Source organism: Sus scrofa, chromosome 6, assembly GCF_000003025.6.
Source record: "Sus scrofa isolate TJ Tabasco breed Duroc chromosome 6, Sscrofa11.1, whole genome shotgun sequence".
Classification (NCBI taxonomy): domain Eukaryota; kingdom Metazoa; phylum Chordata; class Mammalia; order Artiodactyla; family Suidae; genus Sus; species Sus scrofa.
In genome coordinates, this window is record NC_010448.4 from 92,098,357 (window position 1) to 92,122,118 (window position 23,762).

General features: G+C 36.2%; 1 protein-coding gene across 5 annotated transcripts in view; it reads left to right on the plus strand.

Moving 5' to 3' along the window:
• The window catches only part of AGO3 (eukaryotic translation initiation factor 2C, 3), a 144,049-nt gene that overhangs the window by 16,594 nt on the left and 103,693 nt on the right, over nt 1–23,762 (plus strand). For 2 of the 5 annotated variants that reach the window (XM_021093291.1, NM_001194974.1), the window contains 2 exon segments: nt 4,070–4,241; nt 23,631–23,751. Coding sequence is in view for 4 of the 5 variants with exons in the window: in NM_001194974.1 (NP_001181903.1) it covers nt 4,070–4,241; nt 23,631–23,751 (293 nt within the window). In the remaining variant the exon portion in view is untranslated. 5 annotated transcript variants of the gene reach the window in all.

A 23,762-nucleotide genomic window follows, 5' to 3' on the forward strand; every position in this document is an offset into this window, starting at 1 on the left:
AATTTTCTCTGTATAAAGGCAGATTTGTTTATTTTGTGGGGGGCAGGTTATTTTACTATCCTCAGAACTCCCACTAAAAAAAGTTTCAAAATCCAGATAAAATAGAACAAAATACCTTCTTAAAAGCACAGAATGATTATGAACAAGTTCTTGAAGTCAGACATTCTGTCTTAGAACCAGTAATTGAGAGACCAGTTCCCATTATTTTAAATGGGAAAAATTATCGCATATTACATATCGGCCTAACCTTAACTAATTTCCCAAAATGTAATTAAAATACATTAAAATATTGCAGTTCTCATAGTGGCACAGTGGAAACGAATCCACTAGGAACCGTGAGGTTGCAGGTTCAATCCCTGGCCTTGCTCAGTGGGTTAAGGATCCAGTGTTGCTGTGAGCTGTGGTGTAGTTCGCAGATGCGCTCAGATCTGGCATTGCTGTAGGCCGGCAGCAACAGCTCTGATTAGACCCCTAGCCTGGGAACCTCCATATCCCATGGGTGCAGTCCTAAAAAGACAAAAGGAGAAAAAAAGTATATCAATCACAAAGTATCACATGAGGATGTAAAATGCTTAAGAAGATCAAATCATCAAATAATTAATATGGTTGGTTATAAACAGTTGTTTTGTGAGTAGTACATGACAAATACATGAGCTTTCTTTTCTTTCTTTTTTCTTTTTTGGCCTCGCCCACAGTATGCAGAAATTCCAGGGCCAGGGATCAAACCCGTGCCACAGCAGCAGTCCAAGCCACAGCAGTGACAATGCCAGATCCTTAACCTACTGAGCAAATTAAGACTATCATTTTTCCATTGAATTGCTTTTGCTCCTTTGTCAAAGATCAGTTGACTCTGTGGTTCAGTTTTGGGGCTATCTGTACTCTTTCTCTCATCTATTTGTCTATTCTTTAACAAATATCACACTATTTTGATTATTGTAACCTTTCATATTAGCACCAAAAAAAAAAATCAAAAAATAAGGAAATACTTAGGTATAAAGCTAACAAAATATGTGCAAGATCTATGTGAGGAAAACTACAAAACACCAATTTAAAAGATGAAATAAAATCTAAATAGAGATGCTCTATTATACATGGATGGGAAGTACTCAGTATCATCAAGATGTCGGTTCTTTTCAACTTGATTTATATATTTAGCACAGTCCCACTCAAAATCCCAACAGGTTATTTTGTGGATTGACCAACTGATTATAAAGTATATATGGAAAGGCAAATTATCCAGAATAAGTACACAGTATTGAAGGAGAATAGTCAGAGAACTGATTGACAGTACCTGATTTTAAAACTTACTGTCAAATGTTGTAATCAGGACAACATGTTACTGACAAAAGGATAGACAAATATGTTAGTGGAACCACAGGGTGGGTCTCAATCCCAGTTCTAGTACTAGCTGTGGAATTTTAAGCAAATCATTTCAGTTTTCCTCAGCTATAAAATCATAAGTTTCACTAAGAGCTTGATAAATTTTAGCTATTTTTCATGTTCTGATTTGATCCTGACAGGATTCATAAAAAAGAGGCAGAATTATTCCTTGGTGGCTCAGCAGGTTGGGGAACCAGTGTTGTCACAACTGTGACTCTAGTTACTGCTCTGATGTAGGTTCAGTCCCTGGCCTGGGAGCATCCACATGCTGCAGGTGTAGCCAAAACAACAACAACAAAAAAAAAGAGACAGATTAGGTATTATTCCCATTTTGTAGATCAGGAAATAGAATTTCTAGGGTATTAATAAAGGCCTGAACAAAAGTCAGGAGGTTAGATAAATGACAGAGCCGGAACTCAGACATAGTCTAGAATTACTCATTATTACCTATCTCATTCTAGGATCGTACCTCAGAAGAGATCTTACAAATACATGAAAACAAAATTTAAAAATAAATGATGCAGGTAGCACTTTAATGTACTTTTGTCCACGGCGGGAAAAAAAGTCATTGTTAATCCAACTTTTATTTCCTGGTATGAACTCATCTTGGTCATGATGCATTATCCTTTTGATGTATTGCTAGATTTAACTTGTTAACATTTTATTTAGGATTTTTGCATGTATGTTCACTAATAGTATTGTCCTGTGATCTTTCTTTTTCATAATGTTCTTGTCAGGTTTTAGTGTTAGGGTTTTTCTGGCATCATGGTTGAATTGGGGTATGTTATCTTTTTTCCTATTCTCTGGAAGAATTTGTGTAAGATCAGTATTATTTCCTTCCTTAAATGTTTGGTATAATTCTCTAGTGAAGCCATTCTAGAGCTAGAATCCTTTATTGTGTGCATGTGTGTGTGTGAATATTTTAAACTGTGAATTTAATTTTTTCAAATAGCTACAGGACTTTTTAGATATTTTAAATGTAAATTCATTCAGATTATAGTTAATAACTTACTGACTGAATTTATTGTTTGAACTTGTTTAAAAAAGCTAAAACAGTTTGAGCTTTAAATACTTAATACTAGATATCACCTAGGGTTTTTTTTTTTAACCATGATAAAATGCACATATAACATTAAATTTGCCATGTTAGCAATTTTTTTTTAAAGTGAAAGCAGGTTTATTTGGAGAGGTACACATTCCATAGGCAGAATGCAGGGGGTCTCAGGTGAGGGAGGTCAGCAAATTTTAAATGTGCAGTTTAGCAGTACCTAAGTACATTCACAATGTTGTGCAACCAATCTCCAGAACTCTTCATCTTGCAAAACTGAAACTATATTCATTAAGCAAAAATTCCTTATTTTACTTTTTCCCCCAACCCCTGGCAACTACCCTTCTACTTTGTTTCTATGAATATGACTACTCCATTAATAAATGGAATCATACAGTATCATTTTGTGACTGGTTTATTTCACTTAGCATGACCTCCACAGGGTTCATATGTGTTGTGGCATATGTCAGAATTTCCTTCCTTTTTAAGGCTGATAAATATTCCATTGTATGTATATACCAGATTTTGTTTATCCATTTATGCATCACTGGACACTTAGGTTGCTTCCATCTTTTGTCTATTGTGAATAGTGCTGCTATGAACATAGGTGTAAAATTATCTCTTCAGTACCCTGCTTTCAGGAGTTCCTGTTGTGGTACAGCAGAAACGAATCCAACTAGTATCCATGAGGATGCAGGTTTGATCCCTGGCCTTGCTCAGTGGGTTAAGGATCCGGTGTTGCCATGAGCTGTGGTGTAGGTCACAGACTCAGCTTGGATACCTCGTTGCTGTGGCCGTGGCATAGGCCACCAACTAGACATAGGGATCCCAGTTCAATCCCTAGTCTAGGAACTTCGACATGTCGAGGGTGTGGTCCTAAAAAGCAAAACTAACAAACAAAAAATGCCCTCCTTTCAGTTCTTTTGGGTTTATACCCAGAAGTAGAATTGCTGGATCATATGGTAGTTCTGTTTTTAATGTTTTGAGAAGCCACTGTACTATTTTCCAAAGCAGCTACACCATTTTACATTTTATCAACAGAGAATTTTTCAAATTTTATATGCTTTTGTATATCAGTAAGCTGTATTTTTTCTAGAAATTTGTCCATTTCATCACATTTTCAAATTTATTAGCAATGTTTATAATGTCTTAAGTATCTTTAGTGATACTTTTCTTTTCCCATTTGTATTGGTTACTTATATCTTTTTTCTCCTTTATAAAAATCAGTATTGCCTGGAGTTTATCAGTTTTATTTATCTTTTCAAATAATTGATTTTGTGCTTTTTGATCCTTTTTACTGTATATTGTTTTTTATATCATTCATTTTTTCTTATCCTTTTAAGTTTACTTTGCTATTGGTTGCATACTCTTTGGATATGATTTGTGATTTGCTCATGCTCACCTGTGTTTATGTGATTGTTCTCTTTTTTTCCCCTTCTGAAACAATTTTCCAGAGGTACCCTGTTTTTGTTTGTATGTTTGTTTTAATGAGGAGAGTAAATTGGTATGAAAGAGGTCCGTGTTAGAAATGATGTCTTCTTTGAGCACTACACTTCAACCATTATTCTAACCTACTCTGGTTGACAAGATTATCAAATGCAGCTTCTAACAATGTTTTTATTTTTTTTCCTTCTCTGGCAGGACCCGTTGGGGCCCAGCCCCTACTCATGGTGCCCAGAAGACCTGGCTATGGCACCATGGGCAAACCCATTAAATTGCTGGCTAACTGTTTTCAAGTTGAAATCCCAAAGATTGATGTCTACCTCTATGAGGTAGATATTAAACCTGACAAGTGTCCTAGAAGAGTGAACAGGTAAGGATTGAGAAGTCACACAGATCTTTTGCTGTTGGTATGTGTCTTTCCTTTAGTAATTATGTTCCTCTTGTATATCTGAATAGCAATGATGTTGTCTAACAGCTTGACCAAGAACACGTGGTAATTTGCTTTAGGAGTTCCTGGCGTGGCTCAGCAGAAACGAATCTGACTAGGAACCATGAGGTTGCGGGTTCAATCCCTGGACTCGCTCAGTGGGTTAAAGATCCAGCATTGCCATGAGCTGTGGTGTAGGTCACAGATGTGGCTCGGATCTGGCATTGCTGAGGCTGTGGTGTAGGCCAGCAGCAACAGCTCCAATTAGACTCCTAGCCTGGGAACCCCCATATGCCATGGGTGCAGCCCTCGAAAGACAAAAAGACGGGAAAAAAAAGAAAGAAATTATACTTCAGAGGTGTGATGATGGGAAAAATCTACAAACAGCCTAGAAATTTTTCCGTTATAAAATAAACTCATATTTTCTATGATAATAGAAAAGGTCCAAATCATTTTTAGGAAAGGTCCAGGTCTTGAAATCAGACGAAGCATTTTTTTTTCCTTTGCTGTTATTTATTTGTGCTTTCTTTTTTCTCCTCACCTTATTTACTCCTTTTCTAATGTTCCCTTTTAGGTGACAGTGGTGGTAGCAATGGTGGGTAGAGATGGTGGTGTCATAGTTTCATGCCTCCTGTTCTTCTCATCCTCAGCTCCTGTTCCTTACTCTTCCATAGGAACAAAGACATATGATATGTAAAGATTTATCATTCTGCTTTCAATATGTTTCTCTCACTTCCCCCAAATATTGTAGATATGAATGTGATTTAGTAATATAAGCAGTATAAAAGGAACTTATGACGTGGCATACACCATGAAGGAGATTTTTTCTTTAAAGAAGAAATACTTATGGACAAATAGAAAACAGTGATGTTCAGCTTAGCATTTTGGTTTGTGCTATTAAATACTTCAGCCTTTTTCTTTTTTTTCCCAAGTAAAAGCATTTTTATTTTAATTTGATTTGATTTGATTTAGTTTAATTTTATTTTATTTTTATAGCTGCACATGCAGCATATGGAAGATCCTAGGCTGGAGGTTGAATAAGCGCTGCAGATGAGGCCTATGCCACAGCCCACAGCAACACCAGATCCTTAACCCGGTGAGCAAGGCCAGGAATTGAACCCGCATCTTTACAGAGCCTATGTCAGGTTCTTAACCCACTGAACCACAATGGGAACTCTGGAAAAGCAACTTTAAAGGATTTGAGGAGTTCCCATCGAGGCTCAGAGGAAACGAATCTGATTAGTATCCATGAGGACATGGGTTCCATCACTGGCCTCGCTCTGCGGGCCAGGGACCCAGTGTTGCCATGAGCTGTAGTGTAGGCCACAGATGTGGCTTGGATCCTGCATTGCTGTGTAGGCTGGCAGCTGTAGCTCTGATCTGATTGGACCCCCTAACCTGGGAATTGCCATGTGCAAAAAGAACTTGAAGTGCCGGGGAGCATAAATAGGTGGGAGAACGGAGCCACATATATGTAGTAGTGAGAGAAGTCATCCAGTGTGTGTTTTCCCTCAACACCAAGAAATTCTCCAGTCCTCAGCGGACACTGACTGAGGGTCCTATAAATTTTTTTTTTTGTCTTTTTGTCTTTTTCAGGGCTGCACCCACAGCATATGGAGGTTCCCAGGCTAGGGGTCTAATAGGAGCTGTTGCTGCCAGCCTGCACCACAGCCACAGCAACGCCAGATCTGAGCTGCATCTGCGACCCACACCACAGCTCATGACTTCAGCCTTTTTCTTAATCAATAAGTATTATTATTAAGAGCCTTAATTTAAGATATAGATTTTTGTTACTGTCAAGAAATTTGTAATTTAGTAGAAGAAATAAGACACATAGGAAACATGAAATGTATATGTATAATTGAATCACTTTGCTGTATTCCCGAAAGTAACACAACATTGTAAAGCAACTATATTCTAATAAAAGAAAAGAAATACAAAGTGAATAAGTACTGAGAGAGTTTGTAATAACATGTAAAAAACCCCATCATATGACTGTTAGGATTAATATGTAATGTGAATTTCTTTCTGAAGTCAGGAAGCCAGTTGTTGAGTATTACAAGTAGAGGAATCTAAGAGATCAATTGATCTGATACCTTATCAATGGTAGAAATCCAGAAAGGGCTTACTCAAGAATACACATTTCTAATAGCAAAGGTAAGACTAGAATTCCAGAATCCTGGCTTGATAGTCATGAAATACTGTAAAGCAAGAAGGAAAGGAATTGAGTTAATCTAAACAGTTGGTAGAATTGCAGATAGCTATATAGTAAAGAGAACACTTTTTTTGCTTTGGGGCTTTTTTTTTTTTTTTTTAAGATAAGGCCACAACAGTAACAGAGGTACAACAATTGAAAAGAAACAGATGCAGTAAGCCAGGCTTAAGGAAGAGGTACTATAGTAAGCTACTATCTATTGAGTAGATGAGTAGATGACTTCTTAACCTTCCTGTAGCCTCCACTTTTTTCCTGAGCTTCGGACTGACACCTGAATATCCCTAAAGTGCTTCAAGCACAAGTCAGAAACAATTACTGTTTCAATCGCCTTCCCCACACTCTGCTCATGCTACTGTATTCTTTTTCTGTACCTAAACTTCCAAACTAGACCTTCCTTTTCTTCCTATTGTTTATCAAGTCCTATTGCTTTTGTTTCAGAAATTTTTCCCTAATCTGGCCCCTCTCTGTCCATATGGCTACACCTTGGTTTCAGAACCTTCTTTGTTATCTAGACTATTATAATGATCTTCTAATGGGTCTCTGCTAACATCCCTTTTTCTCCCATTCACATTAAGTATCCCTACTTCTGGCATAATTAAACTTTTAGGTAAGAAATCTGATTATATCACTCCTCTACTTTAAAATGTAGTCAGTTCCCTATGTCTATAGAATAACATCCCAAATTTAGTATAGCATATCCTTCTTAGTTTGGCTCTAACCTGTATCTTTTTTCATATTCTGCAACTCTTACCTGGAATGCCTTCTCTGCCCTAGTCTGTCTGGCACATTTCTGTCATTTTTCAAAACAAACCTTTTGAGCTCCATTGTCATATGGTAGTTAATTCTACTACGGCCTTGTAGTACTTGGTTGATGTATACTTTTGCTATAGTCTTTTTAATGCATTTTGGTTATCTTTTGATACTCTCTTCTGTCAATATAACCTCTTCATGAAAACTAATGTTCTTTATCATCATTTTTGTAGCCCTGATCTTAGCTCAATGATTGGCATATAACTACTACTCTGTAAAATGAATGAAATGCTTGTAAAAGTAAAATGGGATGTATATGATGATGGAGGACAGGAAAGAGAACTGGACATTGTAGAGGGCTTTGTATGACTAAATACGGATTTTCCAGTGCCCTATCCTTTCCTATTGGAATCTGTAGGCTAGTCTTTGTCTTAATCTCCTTTTCTTTTGTCTGTCTTTGTGCTTACAGGGACCAGCTGTCTCATGCTACACTCTAAAATTCTCTTTTTCTTGTTTCTCAAAACTGGAATGTTAATGTGTAAATTTGAATGAAGGATAATCCTGACCTCTCTGGTAGATGTTTACATTTTTAAAAAGCATTTATTAATCTAAGGAAAACTCTTAACTGATAGAAAGTCTAAAGGCAGGTATTTCTTAGCCGAATCCCTTATTGTCACCTCTCCACTTTGCTCTGCCTGAAGGAATTCCCTCTAGCTTTAGCAGGGTATAGTGGAGAATTATTATCCATTAATTTTGAATAGGAGAATTAAATGATGAAAATGTTAGGAAAACCGAATCACTTAGAAATAGGTTAGAATTGAGGGAATGGCCAGAGATGGAGGCCTAGGAAGGACTTAGATGGATGTGAGTTGAGGTTTCTTTAGTATTTCAGATGAGTTATGAGGTACTGGAACAGTGGCAATAATGTTGGGTAAAAAAGAACAAAACTGCCTATTAGATTTGTTCCTTCTCCTACCTTTTTTTGGTAATAGGTAAAGGAATAATCATGTATTATGTGTGTGTATGTGAAGTGTACCATAGTGTTTCACATGTCGATGCTCAACATGTTGGTTAAATTTGGGAGGAAAATGTATATAATAGTGTGGTACATTCTAACTTACGATCCTGTTGATGTCCCTAATTATGTTTCATCTTGATGTTGTTTTGTCTTATATTATTTGTCAGTAGGAGTGAAGGATCTGTAATTTAGACATTTCCAAATAGAATTTTTTTTTATCATGTTCCTTTTATTTGAGTTTTGACAGGAGCTACAGGACGTCTTTGGGACTCTAAAATTGACATTGATTAACTTTATACTTAATAATATTGATTTAATTTTTTGCAAACATTCGCAAAACTTATTCCCTCTATTTTCTTCAAGAGGCACTTCACTTTTTGCAATAGTACATAACTAGTCAGTTAAAATTGTTAGTGGGCTTCTGAAATTAGTTCAGTTCTTACTTACACTTCAACAACTGGAATTCTGGAAGTTAGAAGAAACTAAATAGAAGTTTCCAGTTCCTTTCCGGTATTAACTAAATAGTTCTGGGCCAGAATGCAACAGTATTTAAATCAACGCCTATGAGGTTTCTCTTGTCCATATGCCACATGTTCAAATATTTGGCAGTGTGGATTAATCATAATAGTAGAATGATGTATTGCATGCAGTCAAACAAGTTTCCACTTTAGAAGAGTTTTCTTGGACTAACTATCCAAGAAATGCTTATAAGTGATTTTATGAGTTATTTTATACTTCAGACTTTCTATCTGTTGCTTTTTTTCTTTTTCTCACTTTTTTGGATAGTGTGTATATATGTGTTTCTTTTTTTTTTTCCAATTTAAAGATTCGATTGAAAAATCACCATTAGTTAAAAGAGCATGTTTATTAAGCAGATGTCAAATGCTTCTATTTTTTTTGCAAGTGAATGGTCTTAATAACTAAAGATTAATTTTTTTACAAATATTATGACTTAATGAGGTCCAAGAATACAGTGCAGGGAACTTTATCCAATCTCTTGGGATAGACCATAGTGGAAGATAATATAAGAAAAGGAATATATATATATATATATATATATATGGGTCACTGCTGTACAGCAGAAATTGACACAGCATTATAAATCAACTAATTTAAAAAAAAGAAATGTCATGACTTAGGGTATAAATTCTGTATCTTGCTAATTTGTCCAACTATTAAAAATATACAAGGATACACCTTGAGTAGACTGTTAGGTACTTATTCAAAATTGTTAAATAGTGAAATAGGTGGGGAAAATTGTATATACAGCATGATTATAAATACAAGACCTGCTTGAATAAAGATCTGAAAAAATCTTAAAATAGTTGATAAAAGATTATAATTGAATTTTTGGTTTAATTTTTTTAATAAACATTATATTCATTGTACTATTATGATTAGTTACTATTCTGAGTAATAACATAGTACTCAATATTTGCATATTGCTTTTGCCGTACAGCAGAAATTGACAGAACAATGTAAATCAGCAATAATAGAAAAAGTAAAAACAAAAAATTTCAAAAAATAAAAATATTTGCATATTGCATATGGATGTAATGTAATTCTGATGATTGATTTTTAGAAGGAAGAAATAAATGATATGATTTTGGCTTTTTTTTTTTTTTTTTTTTTTTTTGGTCTTTTTAGGGCCACACTGGCTGCATGTGGAGGTCCCCAGGCTCGCGATGTAATCGGAGCTGTAGCTGCCAGCCTGCGCCACAGGCACAGCAATGTCAGATCCAAGCCGCGTCTGCGATCTACACCACAGCTCACAGCAACGCCGGATCCTTAATCCACTGAGCGAGGCCAGGGATCAATCAAACCTGCAACCTCATGGTTCCTAGTGGGATTCATTAACCACTGAGCCATGAGGGGAACTCCTGATTTTGGCTTTTAAATAGAAATCTCAGATTAGAATGTTTGTTCAAACTCTCTTTTGTTATTAGGGATATTATTGGCATAATGTTATAACAGGATAGTATGTCATGAGAGGGACATTCTTTTTTTTTTTTTTTGTCTTTTTGTCTTTTTGTCATTTCTTGGGCCACTCCTGCAGCATATGGAGATTCCAAGGCTAGGGGTCTAATCAGAGCTGTTGCTGCCAGCCTACGCCAGAGCCACAGCAACGCAGGATCCAAACCGTGTCTGCGACCCACACCACACCTCACGGCAACGCTGGATCCTTAACCCACTGAGCAAGGCCAGGGATCAAACCCGCAACCTCATGGTTCCTAGTCGGATTCGTTAACCACTGCGCCACAACGGGAATTCCTCCAAGGGACATTCTTTTTTTAAACCACAATTTTATTGATATAAAATTCACATTCTACATAGTTAGCCATTACAAGTGCACACTTCAGTGGTATTTAGTATGTTCACAGAGATAGTATACAACTGACACTACAACCTAATTTTATAACGTTTCATCCTCCCCAAAAGAAATTCCATACTCTTTAGCAGTCACTCCCATTGCCTCTCTCCCTGTAGCCCCCGCCCAACACTAATCTACTTTCTATCTCTGTAGATTTGCTTTTTCTGGACATGTCAGTATAAATGGAATTATACAATATGTGGCCTTTTGTGTGAATGACCTCTTTCATTTCACATAGTATTTTCACATAATATTATAACATGTATCAGTCCTTCATTCGTTTTTATTACTTAATAGTATTCCATTGTATGGATATTTTGTGTATCATTTTATCAGTTGATGGCAAGTAAACTGTTTGCAGTTTTTGGCCCTTAAGAATTATGTTGAGGGAGTTCCCGTCATGACTCGGTGATTAGTGAACCCAACTAGCATCCATGAGGCCTCGGGTTTGATCCCTGGCCCCTCTCAGTGGGTTAAGGATCCGGTGTTGCTGTGAGCTGTGGTGTAGGTCACAGACGTGGCTTGTATTCCATGTGGCTGTGGCTAGGCCGGCGGCTGTAGCTCCGATTTGGCCCCTAGCCTGGGAACGTCCATATGCTGCAGGTGTGGCCCTAGAAAAAAGACAAAAAAAAAATTATGTTGCTGTGAACATTCATGTACAGAATTTTATGGAGGACATGTGTTTTTATTTCTCTTGAGTGTATTCACAAGGGTGGAATCATCTAGTAACTATATTTAACCTTTTGAGGAACTGCCAGGTGGCTATATCATTTTATATTCCCATTAGTAGTGTGTAGTGATTTAAATTTCTCTACATCCTCATTAATATTTGCTATCATTTTTATTATAGCCATCCTAGTGAGTGTTAAGTAGTATTTCATTGTTATTATTTTGATTTGCATTTCCCTGATGAGTGATGATGTTGCTTATCTTTTTGTATATTTGTTGCTATTTGTATATTTTTGGAGAAACGTCAGGTCCATTGCTCATTTTTAAGTTGGGTTGTTTGCCTTTTTGTTAGTAAGTTTAGGAATTCTTTATACCTTCTAATTAAAGTCCCTTTTCAGATAAGATGATTTGTAAAAAGTTTCTTCCCTTCTGCACATCAACTTTTTAGTTCCTTTTTAAAATTCTTTTCCTTTTTTTTAAATTGAAGTATAATTGACTTACAATACTAAATTAGTTTCAGGCATATAACAAAATTATTCAATATTTAATAGATTATATTCCATATAAAGTTATTATAAAATATTGGCGATACTCCCTTTGCTGCCTTTTCACTTTCTGGATAGTATCCTTTGAAGCACAAACATTTTTAATTTTGATGAAGTGCAGTTATTTTTTTCTTTTTCAGCTGCTTTTTCTTTTTGGTGTCTTATCGGTAGAGGGGCAAACTTCTGATTAAAATGATTTAGAGAACGTACCCCCAAAAACACTGCCAGTGAAAATCAAATGGTACACTTTTGAGTGTTTCAGCTGTCTTGGGGAAACTATAACATACTAAATTTGTCAGTTAAAAAAAAGCAAGTTTTATTTTTTTTTAAGTTGTTAATCACTTAGTAAGAAAGCTAATAGATGGTAATTTTTTCAAATCTCATAATTCTTTTAAAGTAGCATCTCAGTAAATTACTCAGTAGATATTAACATTTTGACTAATATTCCTACAATATATTTGAAATTCAAAGATACTTTTCAGGAGTTCTCATGGTGGCTCAGCTGTAATGAACCCAACTAGTATCCATGGGATGTGGATTTGATCCCTGGCCCTGTTCAGTGGGTTGAGGATCCAGTGTCGCCATGAGATGTGGCTTGGATCTGGTGTTGCTGTGGCTTGGCGTAGGCTGGCAGCTGCAGCTCCAATTCCACCCCTAGCCTGGAACTTCCATATGCTGAGGGTGTGGCCCTAAAAAGAAAAAAAAATTAAAACAGTATTTTGCAGATACTCTTATAAATAAAAGGGTGTATAAACATCATTAACTAGTAGGTAGGATTTACTCTTAACATCTATCCATTTATGTAGATTTAAATAATAAGAACAGCTGTATAATATTCCATTGTAGGATGTACTTTTACTTTTACTTTTTTTTTTTTTTTTTTTTGTCTTTTTGCCATTTTCTTGGGCTACTCCCGTGGCATATGGAGGTTCCCAGGCTAGGGGTCAAATCAGAGCTGTAGCTGCCGGCCTACACCACAGCCACAACAACATGGGATCCGAGCCATGTCTGCGACCTACACCACAGCTCACGGCAATGCCGGATCCTTAACCCACTGAGCAAGGCCAAGGATCGAACCCACAACCTCATTGTTCCTAGTCGGATTCGTTAGCCACTGAGCCATGACGGGAACTCCAGGATGTGCCTTTACTTTTTTACTTGTAGTTTGCTCCATTTTTTCCCTTAAACTGAGTTAAATTAATTGAAAGCAGTTACCTGAATTTACCATGTTATAGTACCACGATAATATGCTTGCTATCAGTACTAGATTTAAAGATATATGGATTCTGACTGGAACTACAATTCTAAGTCCTACAGTAACTTTTAAGACTTAAAGATCATTTTTTTAAATCTTCCGTATATTTTCATTAATTTATTGTGCCCCTGTTTTGTGTCAGGCACTATGCTAAGTTCTTTAGATAATAAGATGATTAAGATAATGATGCCGGCTAAGGATTTCATAGTCTGCATAGAGTGACAGGTTCTCTGAGATGTATATGTTCTGTGATGACAGAGTAATGATTCCTGCTTTTGGTTAGGGAGGAAGATGGGGTACATGACATGGTACCTGAACTGAATAGTTGCCCAGTGGACCAGAGGAAAGAATAATCCATATAGAGAGAACATGAGCAAAGGTAGGCGTGTTTATGTAACAGAAATGGGCCTGTATAAATAGAGTAGCTAGAGTCTGAAAAGTTGGCCAAGGGGTAGGTTATGAAGGATATTAAATACATGTTAAGGCTTGTGAATTCAGAAACAGTCAAGAGTAATTGGAGTCTTTTGAGCAAATGAGGAATATCTATATTTAAAGGCATTTCTAATGACAATGTAGAGAACAAATTAGAGAAGAGAAAGCCCAGAGTCCTGGAGAATGTCTGGAAGGCTATTGTAGTAGTCTTTTGACTTTTTTGATCATGCATCCCTATTAGATAAAATATATTTGCCTGTTCATTAAATAATAAATAGATAAATATAAATGCACATACATTTCTTAAATTTATGGACACATACTACTACTCTAACATATTGCATAACTATAGAAAAATTAAAGGTGGGAAACCTTCGAAATAAACAGTTAAAGAATACACATAGTAATTTGAAATGTTCTGATTAATGTACCAAGAACCTGATTGAATATGTGCCATACACTTGAACTGAAGTAAGTTTCAGTATCCTGAAAATGAATGAATAAGTGAGAGTTCCACCATTAATTCTTACATGTTTTAGAACTCCTGTTATTCTCTTAGGATTCCTGGTGTACCTACGTGTTACACCTGGCCATCTGATGTGAATAAGTGAGGGTACCAGTGTCAGTCCCTATTCTTGAATATTAGTATTTCTTAATTTGTGATTGCTGGATGAAAATTAAATGGATATTTCTAACCTTATTCTCATACTCTCGCATACCACCTAGCACCTCAGATACCTGTTTTCTTTAATTGGCAGTATAGTTGATTTATAGTATTATATTAGTTTCAGGTGTATAGTATTGTGATTCAGTATTTTTGCAGATTATAATCCATTATGAGTTATTATAAAATAATGGCTATAATTCCCTAAACTATGTACTATATCCTTATTGCTTATCTGTTAATCCCATAGCCCTACTCTATCCCACCCTCCCTTCTCCGTCCCCTTTGGTAACCCAAATTTGTTTTCTCTCTCTGCCAGTCTGTTTCTATTTTGCATATGCATTCATTTGAATTATTTTTAAGATTCCACATATAAATGATATCATACAGTATTTGATTTATTTCACAAAGCATAGCATTCTCTAGATCCCTCCATGTTGTTGCAAATGGCAGAATTTCATTCTTTTTAATGGCTGAATAATATTCATGTGTATGTGTGTGTATACATACACACACTACATTTTTATCTCTTCATCTGTTGATGTGCACTTGGGTTGCTTTTGTATCTTGGCTATTGTAAATAATGTTGCTGTGAATATTGGGGTGTGTTACCTTTTCAAATTAGTGTCTGTTACTTTTTTTAGATTAGATGTAGTGTGTTCTAAGACTTAACTAACAGCTGTGGCAGTGGCAGTGGCAATGGAGGCGGGGCATTTAGATAAAAGATTTAGTGGAAGGGAGTTCCCGTTGTAGCACAGCGGAAACAAATCTGACTAGGAACCATGAGGTTGCGGGTTCGATCCCTGGCCTTGCTCAGTGGGTTAAGGATCCAGCTTTGCTGTGAGCTGTGGTATAGGTCACAGACGGGGCTCGGATCTCGCATTGCTGTGGCTCTGGTGTAGGCTGGCAGCTATACTCCAATTAGACCCCTAGCCTGGGAACGTCCATATGCTGTGGGTGTGGCCCTAAAAAAGATTAGTGGAAGAATGAACAATTCTTTCCACAAATGAACACACTTGTAGGGAAGGGAAGAGATAAGAATGGCTTCATAGTCCCTTGCTTGTGCAATGTTGTTGGCTTTAACAGAGATACAGATGGTGAACCAAGTGTTTTTTTGTTTTTTTTTTTTTTTTTTCTTTTTAGGGCCGCACCCACAGCATATGGAATTTCCCAGGCTAGGGGTTGAATCAGATTTACAGCTTCCAGCCTACGCCACAAGCCATAGCAACTGGGGATCTGAGCCGCATCTGCGACCTACACCACAGCTCATGGCAACACCAGATCTCCGACCCACTGAGGAAAGCCAGGGCTTGAACCCACATCCTCATGGATACTAGTTGGATTCGTTTCTGCTGTGCCACAATGGGGACTCCCCAAGTTTTTTAATTTTAATTTTTTTTGGCCATATGGAGGTTGAATTATGTAAGAAACATCAAAATGGAGAAATTCAAGAGATTTTTGGAAATATGTGCCTAGAGCTCAGGAAATAAGATAGAGATTGAGATTTGAGATATGTCAGTATGTAGGTTATAGTTAAAACCTCAGGAGAGTGTGTAAGTCAAGATGAAAAAACTGAGAGTAGATCTCTGGGGATGCTGTTATTTCAGGTTTGCCAGTAAAGACACCTAGAGATGCAAAGGTAGGAGAACCAGGACAAAGTATAAGCTGTTTCAGAAAAAGTAAGGCAAGGATTGTAGTTTTCAAGGATTGATCACAGTGGCAAATGCTAAAAGAAGCCAGGCATGCAGAGACTGAAAAGAAATCATGCCTATTTAAGAAGTCAGTGGTGGCCTGGGGAGAAGTGTCCTAGAGGGAAATTGTTAGCATAAGCCACATTGAGTTAAAAATCTCTCTCTCAGAGTTCCCTGGTGGCTCATTGGATTAAGGATCAGTGTTGTCACTACTGTGGCCTGGATTCAGTCCCTGGTCCTGGAACTTCTATATGCTGTGAGTGCAGCCAGGGGGGAAAAAGCCAACTTTTTCTCAATCTAAAGTAACCTATCAATTTTTGTACATACTAGAAATATTTACTCTAGGAGTTCCCATTGTGGCTCAGCAGTAAGAAACCCCAGTAGTATCCATGAGGATGGGTTTGATTCCTGGCTTCACTTAGTGTGTTAAGCATCCAGCATTGCCATGAGCTGTGATGTAGGTTGCATACTTGGCTTGAATCTTGCATTGCTGTGTCTGTGGTGTAGGTTGGCAGCTGCAGCTCTCATTTGACCCCTGGCCTGGGAAGTTCCATATGCCACACATGTGTACCTAAAAAGGCAAAAGAAAAGAAATATTTACTCTAGTAGATTAGCTGGTATGGCTATATAAGGTTACGAAAGAATTCACACCCATGTGAATTGGCAGTGAAGGTAGTTTATAGGATAATGCTCTGGTGTACTGCAAATTTTATAAAGTATTAAAAATTTGATCTAAAGTATAACTCCTTTCTTCTCTACTCTGCATCTTTTTTTTTTTTCTACTCTGCTGTCTTTAAACTTTATTTTGATACAAAAGTATTCAATGGTTACCTTCTATGCTACTTAGTAGAGTTATGAAGATAAATTAGAGATTGGAAGGATACTAGAAGAGGCTGTGAGCTGTTTTAGTTATGCTTTATAAACCTCTGGGTGATTTTGGTATCTTGTTACACATTAGCAGTCTCCCTTTGTTCTGTCTGTACTATACTGAAAGATTAATTTGTTGTAGCTGGGAATACTAAACTAAGGTATATAGTTACTTTTAAGGGAAAGTATTATTTCATGCTTTCTTTTAAAGACTTAAGGTAGTATTACCCATATTACCCTTTAAGAGCAGAGAATTAAGAGGTACCTAAAAATGAGATGAAGATGGGTCTCTATGAGTTTATAGTAATAATTAAGAGGAAAATAATTTCTTCTCCTTTTTACATTAGAGTTTCCCTCTCTTACCATTTTTCTGCTGTTTGAGTCAGGTGGTATAGTAGAACTTACTGAAACCAATATTAAATTTTACTTTACAGTCTGTGCACCAGAGCATGATGGAGTCAAAAGACTTGGTACCAGAATGTAGGAATGGTGGTTGAGGTAAGAGTGGGAAGGTAGGCTGTAGCTCTTTGTAAGACCTAATGTACTCAGGTAGGTTCCATTTTTGTAGCGATCACCAGATATTCCTCAGGATTTTTTCATTCTATCCTGAGGTTCTACAAAAATGCATCATTTTATCCTCTGCAGGAATTCTCTCCTCAGACTAAGGTTATTAGTAAAGGAAGCCACTAAAGATTGGTTAGAAGTTCTTATCCCCAGTTATTCAGATTTTCTTTCCCAAATTTCTTTCCTAAGTACTGCTTTAGAGGTTAAAATAGTTTATGTATTTTGGTTATTGTAGCTTTACTTTTTATTGTAAGCTAAGAAGCTAACTTAACAATATATACTTAAAATATTGTACTGAAATTTGTACATTTGAACAGAAGACCCTGCCCCCATTGTTATAATAAAAGACTAGTGTTTCACAACTACAATATGGAGAAAACTTAGTACACAGTTTCTGTTAATCACCAGAATTCATTCTTTGTATTAATTTATAATATTTGATGCTAATGCATTATAGTATTTCTGTTTGTTGTTTGGAAGACTTCAGTACTTCAGTCTAATTCATGAAGTACATTTTTGACATAATTATGCTTAAATCTTCACATAAAACTAGTATGCATACTTATTTTTTCCCCCGAGGTACTTTCACTGTTTATCCCACATGGTTCCTTGTAATAGCCCTGAGACTATTATCTCATTTTTATTGATAAAGAAACTAAGTTCAGAGAGGCCAAGTAAATTTCCTAACATTTTAGTTGCCAAGTGGGACTGAAAACTCAAATCTACTTATTTCTTTCTCTAGTATATATGTTACCACATATTTTAAAGATTTCTCAAGTTGGCAGTTTTCTTTCTTTCTTTTTAGGGCCAAACCCATGGCATATGGAAGTTCCCAGGCTAGGGGTCAAATCGGAGCTGTAGCCGCCAGCCTGTGCCACAGCCACAGCAATGCTGGATCCGAGCCACATCTGCAGCCTACACCACAGCTCATGGCAATGCCAGGTCCTTAACCCACTGAACGAGGCCAGGGATTAAACCTATGTCCTTATGGATACTAGTCAGATTCATTTCCGCTGAAGCCGTGATGGGAGCTCCCAAATTGGCCGTTTCTCAGGTCATACTTTCTTCATAATACAGTGAGTGCCTTTGCTGCTATAGCTGACTAGATGACTAGATAAATTACTGTTTTATAAAGTTTTTCCTCTAGTTTCACATACTTGCCTGATGAACATTCTAATAAACTACTCTTTGCTACAGTATGTTTTGAGATAAAAAATGAAAAGTTATCGTACCTGGACTTGTCTTTTTTTTTTTTTTTTTTTTTTGTCTTTTTAGCTATTTCTTGGAGGTTCCCAGGCTAAGGGTCGAATCGGAGCTGCAGCCACCAGCCTACGCCAGAGCCACAGCAACGCGGAATCCGAGCCGCGTCTGCAACCTACACCACAGCTCCCGGCAACGCTGGATCACACTGGATCGTTAACCCACTGAGCAAGGGCAGGGACCGAACCCGCAACCTCATGGTTCCTAGTCGGATTCGTTAACCACTGTGCCACGACGGGAACTCCTGGACTTGTTATTTTGTTAACTTGCATATTAAAGTTCCATTAAAAGTCCAAATATATTAACTAATTATATCCATCAGTGAGACGCTAAAGTGAAGAGACATGATAATAAATGGTGGTCCTCATAAAGGCTGATTCTGTTTAAAGCATAGTTTTTAGCAGTTATGAACTTAAAAGTAGTTTAATGTTAAAATTGCCCAATGTATATAGAATTCTAATATCATTTTGTTAAGGGTCTAAAAGAACTTTAAGTTCAAATCAAGGTTTAGTGTAATTATTTATAAAGGATTTCTATATCTGATTCCATGATAAAACCTACAATATCCTTATTTGATATTCTCATAATTAAATTCTACTATTAGAGGTGATTGTAAACATTATTTGTTTCAGTCTTCTAGTTGATATCTTTCTTGACATAACTGGTCTTTGAACAGTTCTAGAAAGGATGAACTCAGATACCCTATGAGATAATGTAATCCACTTGTGAATAATTTTGGTGGTTAGAGAATGTTGGAAATTTTGTTCCAAAATCTAGCTCCTTGGAGTTCCTGCTATGGCGCAATGGGGTCAGTGGGTTGTCTGCAGCGCCAGGTGCAAGTTCAGTCCCCAAACAATGCAGGTGCAGTGGGTTAAAAGGATCCAGCATTGCTGTAGGCTCGGATCTGAACCCTGGCCCAGGAACTCCATATGTGCTGCAGGGCAGCCAAAAAAGGAAAAAGAAAAAAAATCCAGCTCCTTGTATTTTTCCAACTATTTGTGTTGATCAGTACTCCCATACAAGGTAGATTCTTTACTCAGTTTTTCACAAGACAGTCTATCACAATAGCTGAAGACTTTCATAATTTCCTTTGACTTTTGTAACTTATGTTGAGTCTTTCCTATTCCAGACTAAAAGTCCTTAATTTGATTTATTTTTGCTCATATTATGTGAGTTTCTATCAGGATTACCTTCTTCAGGTTATGTTTCATTTTTTAGGGACTTAAGTTTTTTCAGAGTTAAGCAGAATACTCCAGTATTTGAAGTGACCTATGTAGTATATGATGGAATGATTACCTGTTAAATATATGCAACCTGAGTTTTTTTAATTTTGAGGAAGCTGTGTCACACTGTTAGTTCATTCTGGATTTATAATCACCTATTACCGCTTTCCACAAGAGCAGTGGGTAAGTTCAGATCCTCTAATTTGGTCTTATTGCAGTTTCCAAACATAAGTGTTTAGACTTCATAGTTACCTGTATTATGGTTCATCGTCATTTAGTTTATTATTGTAGTTTGTCAGTAGCTTTTAAAACACTAATTTGTATTTAGCATACTAACCATGTCTCTCAAGCATGTATCATTTGAGGTTTTCTTAACCAACAGATTTTTTAAATTATTATTTACTCTATGTAGGGCACTGGATATGTTTCTTTTGTTTATTTTATTGATAGTTTTGTTGGGGGAGAGGGAGGAGGACTTTAAAAGTTTATTCTGAATAAACGTTTTCATGAATATCCATGTTAACTTAGAAAAGGAACTTGCCCTACCCTGTATTATAGCATAATAAAACATTATAGTAATTATGGAAATATATGATACTGGTCTAAGAACAGACAAATAGACCACTGGGACAACAGACAGAGCTCATATAAGAACTTTTAATAAGATAAAACCAGCATTATAAATTGATCAATTAAATATAGACTGTTGAGTAGACATTGTGGAAAAACTGTCTAATTATGTGGAAAAAAATAAAATTGAGTTCTGACATAATACTCTTTATCAAGAAGAAACTCAGATGGATTAATGACCAACATAGTATAGGTAAAATTATAAAGTCAATAAAAAAATACATCTTTGAACAGAAGAAAGGGTGGGGGAAAAATGTAATTGTAATGTATACATGTAAGGATAACCTGACCCCCTTGCTGTACAGTGGGGAAAAAAAATTATAAAAAAAATACATCTTTGTAACTTAATGTTAGGAAGGTATTTCTTAAAATTTCACAAGCATGAAACCATTAGATGGAAAAATTAATTTGATGGTACAGCATTAAGGATTTTAGTTCAGTGAGTACATGGACAGTGTTTACACGCAGATAACAGTTGGGGGAAGATATGTACAATAACTAAACCTTTAATGAATTAATTTTAGACTATCAAAGAAATTCCTTCAATTCAACAAGCCTGGGACTCCAGTAGATAAATGAGCAAAGGAAACAGAATTTACAAAAGAAGAAACACAGATACATGAAGAATACTCAAGTTCATTAGTAGTAAGATAAATCTAAATAAAACAAGTTTTTAATTTTACCTACTAGGCTAGCAAAAAAACTAGAAAGCAAAGCTGGATAATGCCAAATCTTGTCTGGGATGTAGGGAAATAGGAACCTCTAGGAGCATAGTTTAGTGCAGCCATTCTGGAGAGCAGCTTGGCAGTTCTTCATCATTTAGTTGATAAAATTCACTTGGACCTAACAGTACTGTTCCTGGGTATACATGGCCAGAGATTAATTCTCACACAAGTTCATAAGGGATCATAGAAAGAGATATTGCATTGCAGTTATTTTGGTGACTGACAGAGATACTTTGAGTATGTATTGTTGAGAGAGTAAATGGACAATATGTGTCCCACAGCAACACGAGTCAGTTTAAAAAACCTAGTGCAGAGAGTAAAGTTAGGAATACCTATGAACAGGAGGATGTTCACTAAATGCATTAGGAAAAAAATATAACTTACTGGGAAGGAGAATGGGAATAGGAAACATATGGAAGAATAGAAATTAGTTAGAAGCAGGGTCTTATTTATATAGATGAATAATGATAATGTGGCATGAACTGAGGGCATGATTAACTTAACCTTGTGTACCTGGAGAATAAAAGTGGAGTTTGGAGACTTGCTTGGCAGTGGGATATAAGTTGGGCCAGAGAAGAAAAAATTAAAGGCATAAACAATGAAAAACTTAAAATAGTCCAAATACCAGGACATGGCATTTTGATTTAGAATGATGGTAATTAGGAATGGTAAGCAAAAGACTAGTGCAAGAAATACTGCAGAGAGGTAGAGTCAACACCTGTATGGCGAGTTCCCCTTGTTGCTCAGTGGAAACAACCTGACTAGTATCCATGAGGATGCGGGTTTGATCCCTGGCCTCCATCAGTGGGTTAAGGATCTGGTATTGCCATGAGCTGTGGTATAGGTCACAGACACGGCTTGGATCCTGCATTGCTGTAGCTGTGACTGTGGCTGGCAGCTGCAGCTCTGATTCAACCCCTAGCTTGGGAACTTCCATATGTTGCAAGTGTGGCCCTAAAATGCAAGCAAAAAAAAATAAAAAATAAAAAAAGAATATACTGTGTTAGGTATCAAAGCAAAACATTTTTTGTTCTTAAGATGTTTTGAAATGGCCTACCATTTTAATCTCCTCCACCATTTTATCCTTAGAGTGTTTTGATTGGGTTGCTAGGATTTGCTAAGCTTAAAATTATACACACCAATTTACTCTTGAGAAAAATGTGAAAAAACAGTTGAAACATCCTGACAAATTAGGTCTGTAACATTTCACCTGAGAAACTGGAATTGATGATAATGACTACAAAAGAAAACTTCAAATGTCAGAAAAATCTTTGAAATATGTTTTGTACCCCAAAACAGATCAGTGAATCAAATCCTCATTATAAAATTTATACTGGAAAAGATTTTGTTTTAAACAAGTTTCAGCAAAATAAAACTGAAAGCAGGGGAAATAGAAATTTGAGCACTTGGAAAATTTTTCTGGGTATCAGACCAGCTTAATTATTTTGTTGCATAAAGTACTTTTTCTCTCCTTTCCCTTTGACTTGACTTGGCTAAAACTGAATTTTTCCCCTATTTTTTAAAATGTTTTATAAATTATACCAGTACTATGTAAGTATACTGTCATTGTGATATATTTAGATCTAGATTGTATAAACAAAATTTAAAAATCATTCTTCCCTTCACTTCTTTCTCCAGAAGTAACCAAACACTGTTATCTCTTTGGTATATATCTTTCTAGATATGTTTGCACTGCTTTACAAGTTATGTGTATACAAAAATAATTTTTTTTAAAAATTTTAATGGCCGCACCCATGGCATATGGAAGTTCCCAGGCTAGAGCAAAAATAAATATTGATCTGTGGGTATTTGATATTATTCTCTCTGTAGTTTATTTATTTAAAAATGTCTAAGTCTTTAATATCTTTCCATGTAAGTATATAGGATAAAAATATTTGCTGGGTAAAAACAGAGGTTTCTAAATATACTTACTGGCTATATACCATTGGAATAATGGAGGATAGAAGGATGGGAAATATAAGGTACAGGTGTGTTTATTCTCAAAAATCTCATGGTCTAGTAGAAATGAAGCATATACTAATTATAATACAGTGAAGTAAGTGTTCTAATAGATATAGGTACCAGGTGCTGTTTGAGCACAAAGGAAAGGGCATTATACTATTTGATAAAAAGAGGTGAATGTATCAGGGAGTGCTTAGAGATCGTGAAAGGGATTTTGGATCAGTTTCTAAGGATAATATTTTTCAAGTCAACTGTGTCCAGAATGATTAAGTAATTCACTGGATTCATTCTTCTCTGTCTTTTGTGAAGTTCATATCATCCCTTGCTGGAAATCAATCTTTCTGGCTGATCGAATAATAAAGCAAAATCTTTATCATGTATGATTATCTTTAAGAATTTTGACAGCTTTAAATAGTGTATAAAATTAGTTAAAATTTTTGTTATTTTATCATGCAGAGAATTATGTGAATGCATTTTTTTCCCCTTTTTAGGGAGGTGGTTGACTCAATGGTTCAGCATTTTAAAGTAACTATATTTGGGGACCGTAGACCAGTTTATGATGGAAAAAGAAGCCTTTACACAGCCAATCCACTTCCTGTGGCAACTACTGGGGTAAGATGCAT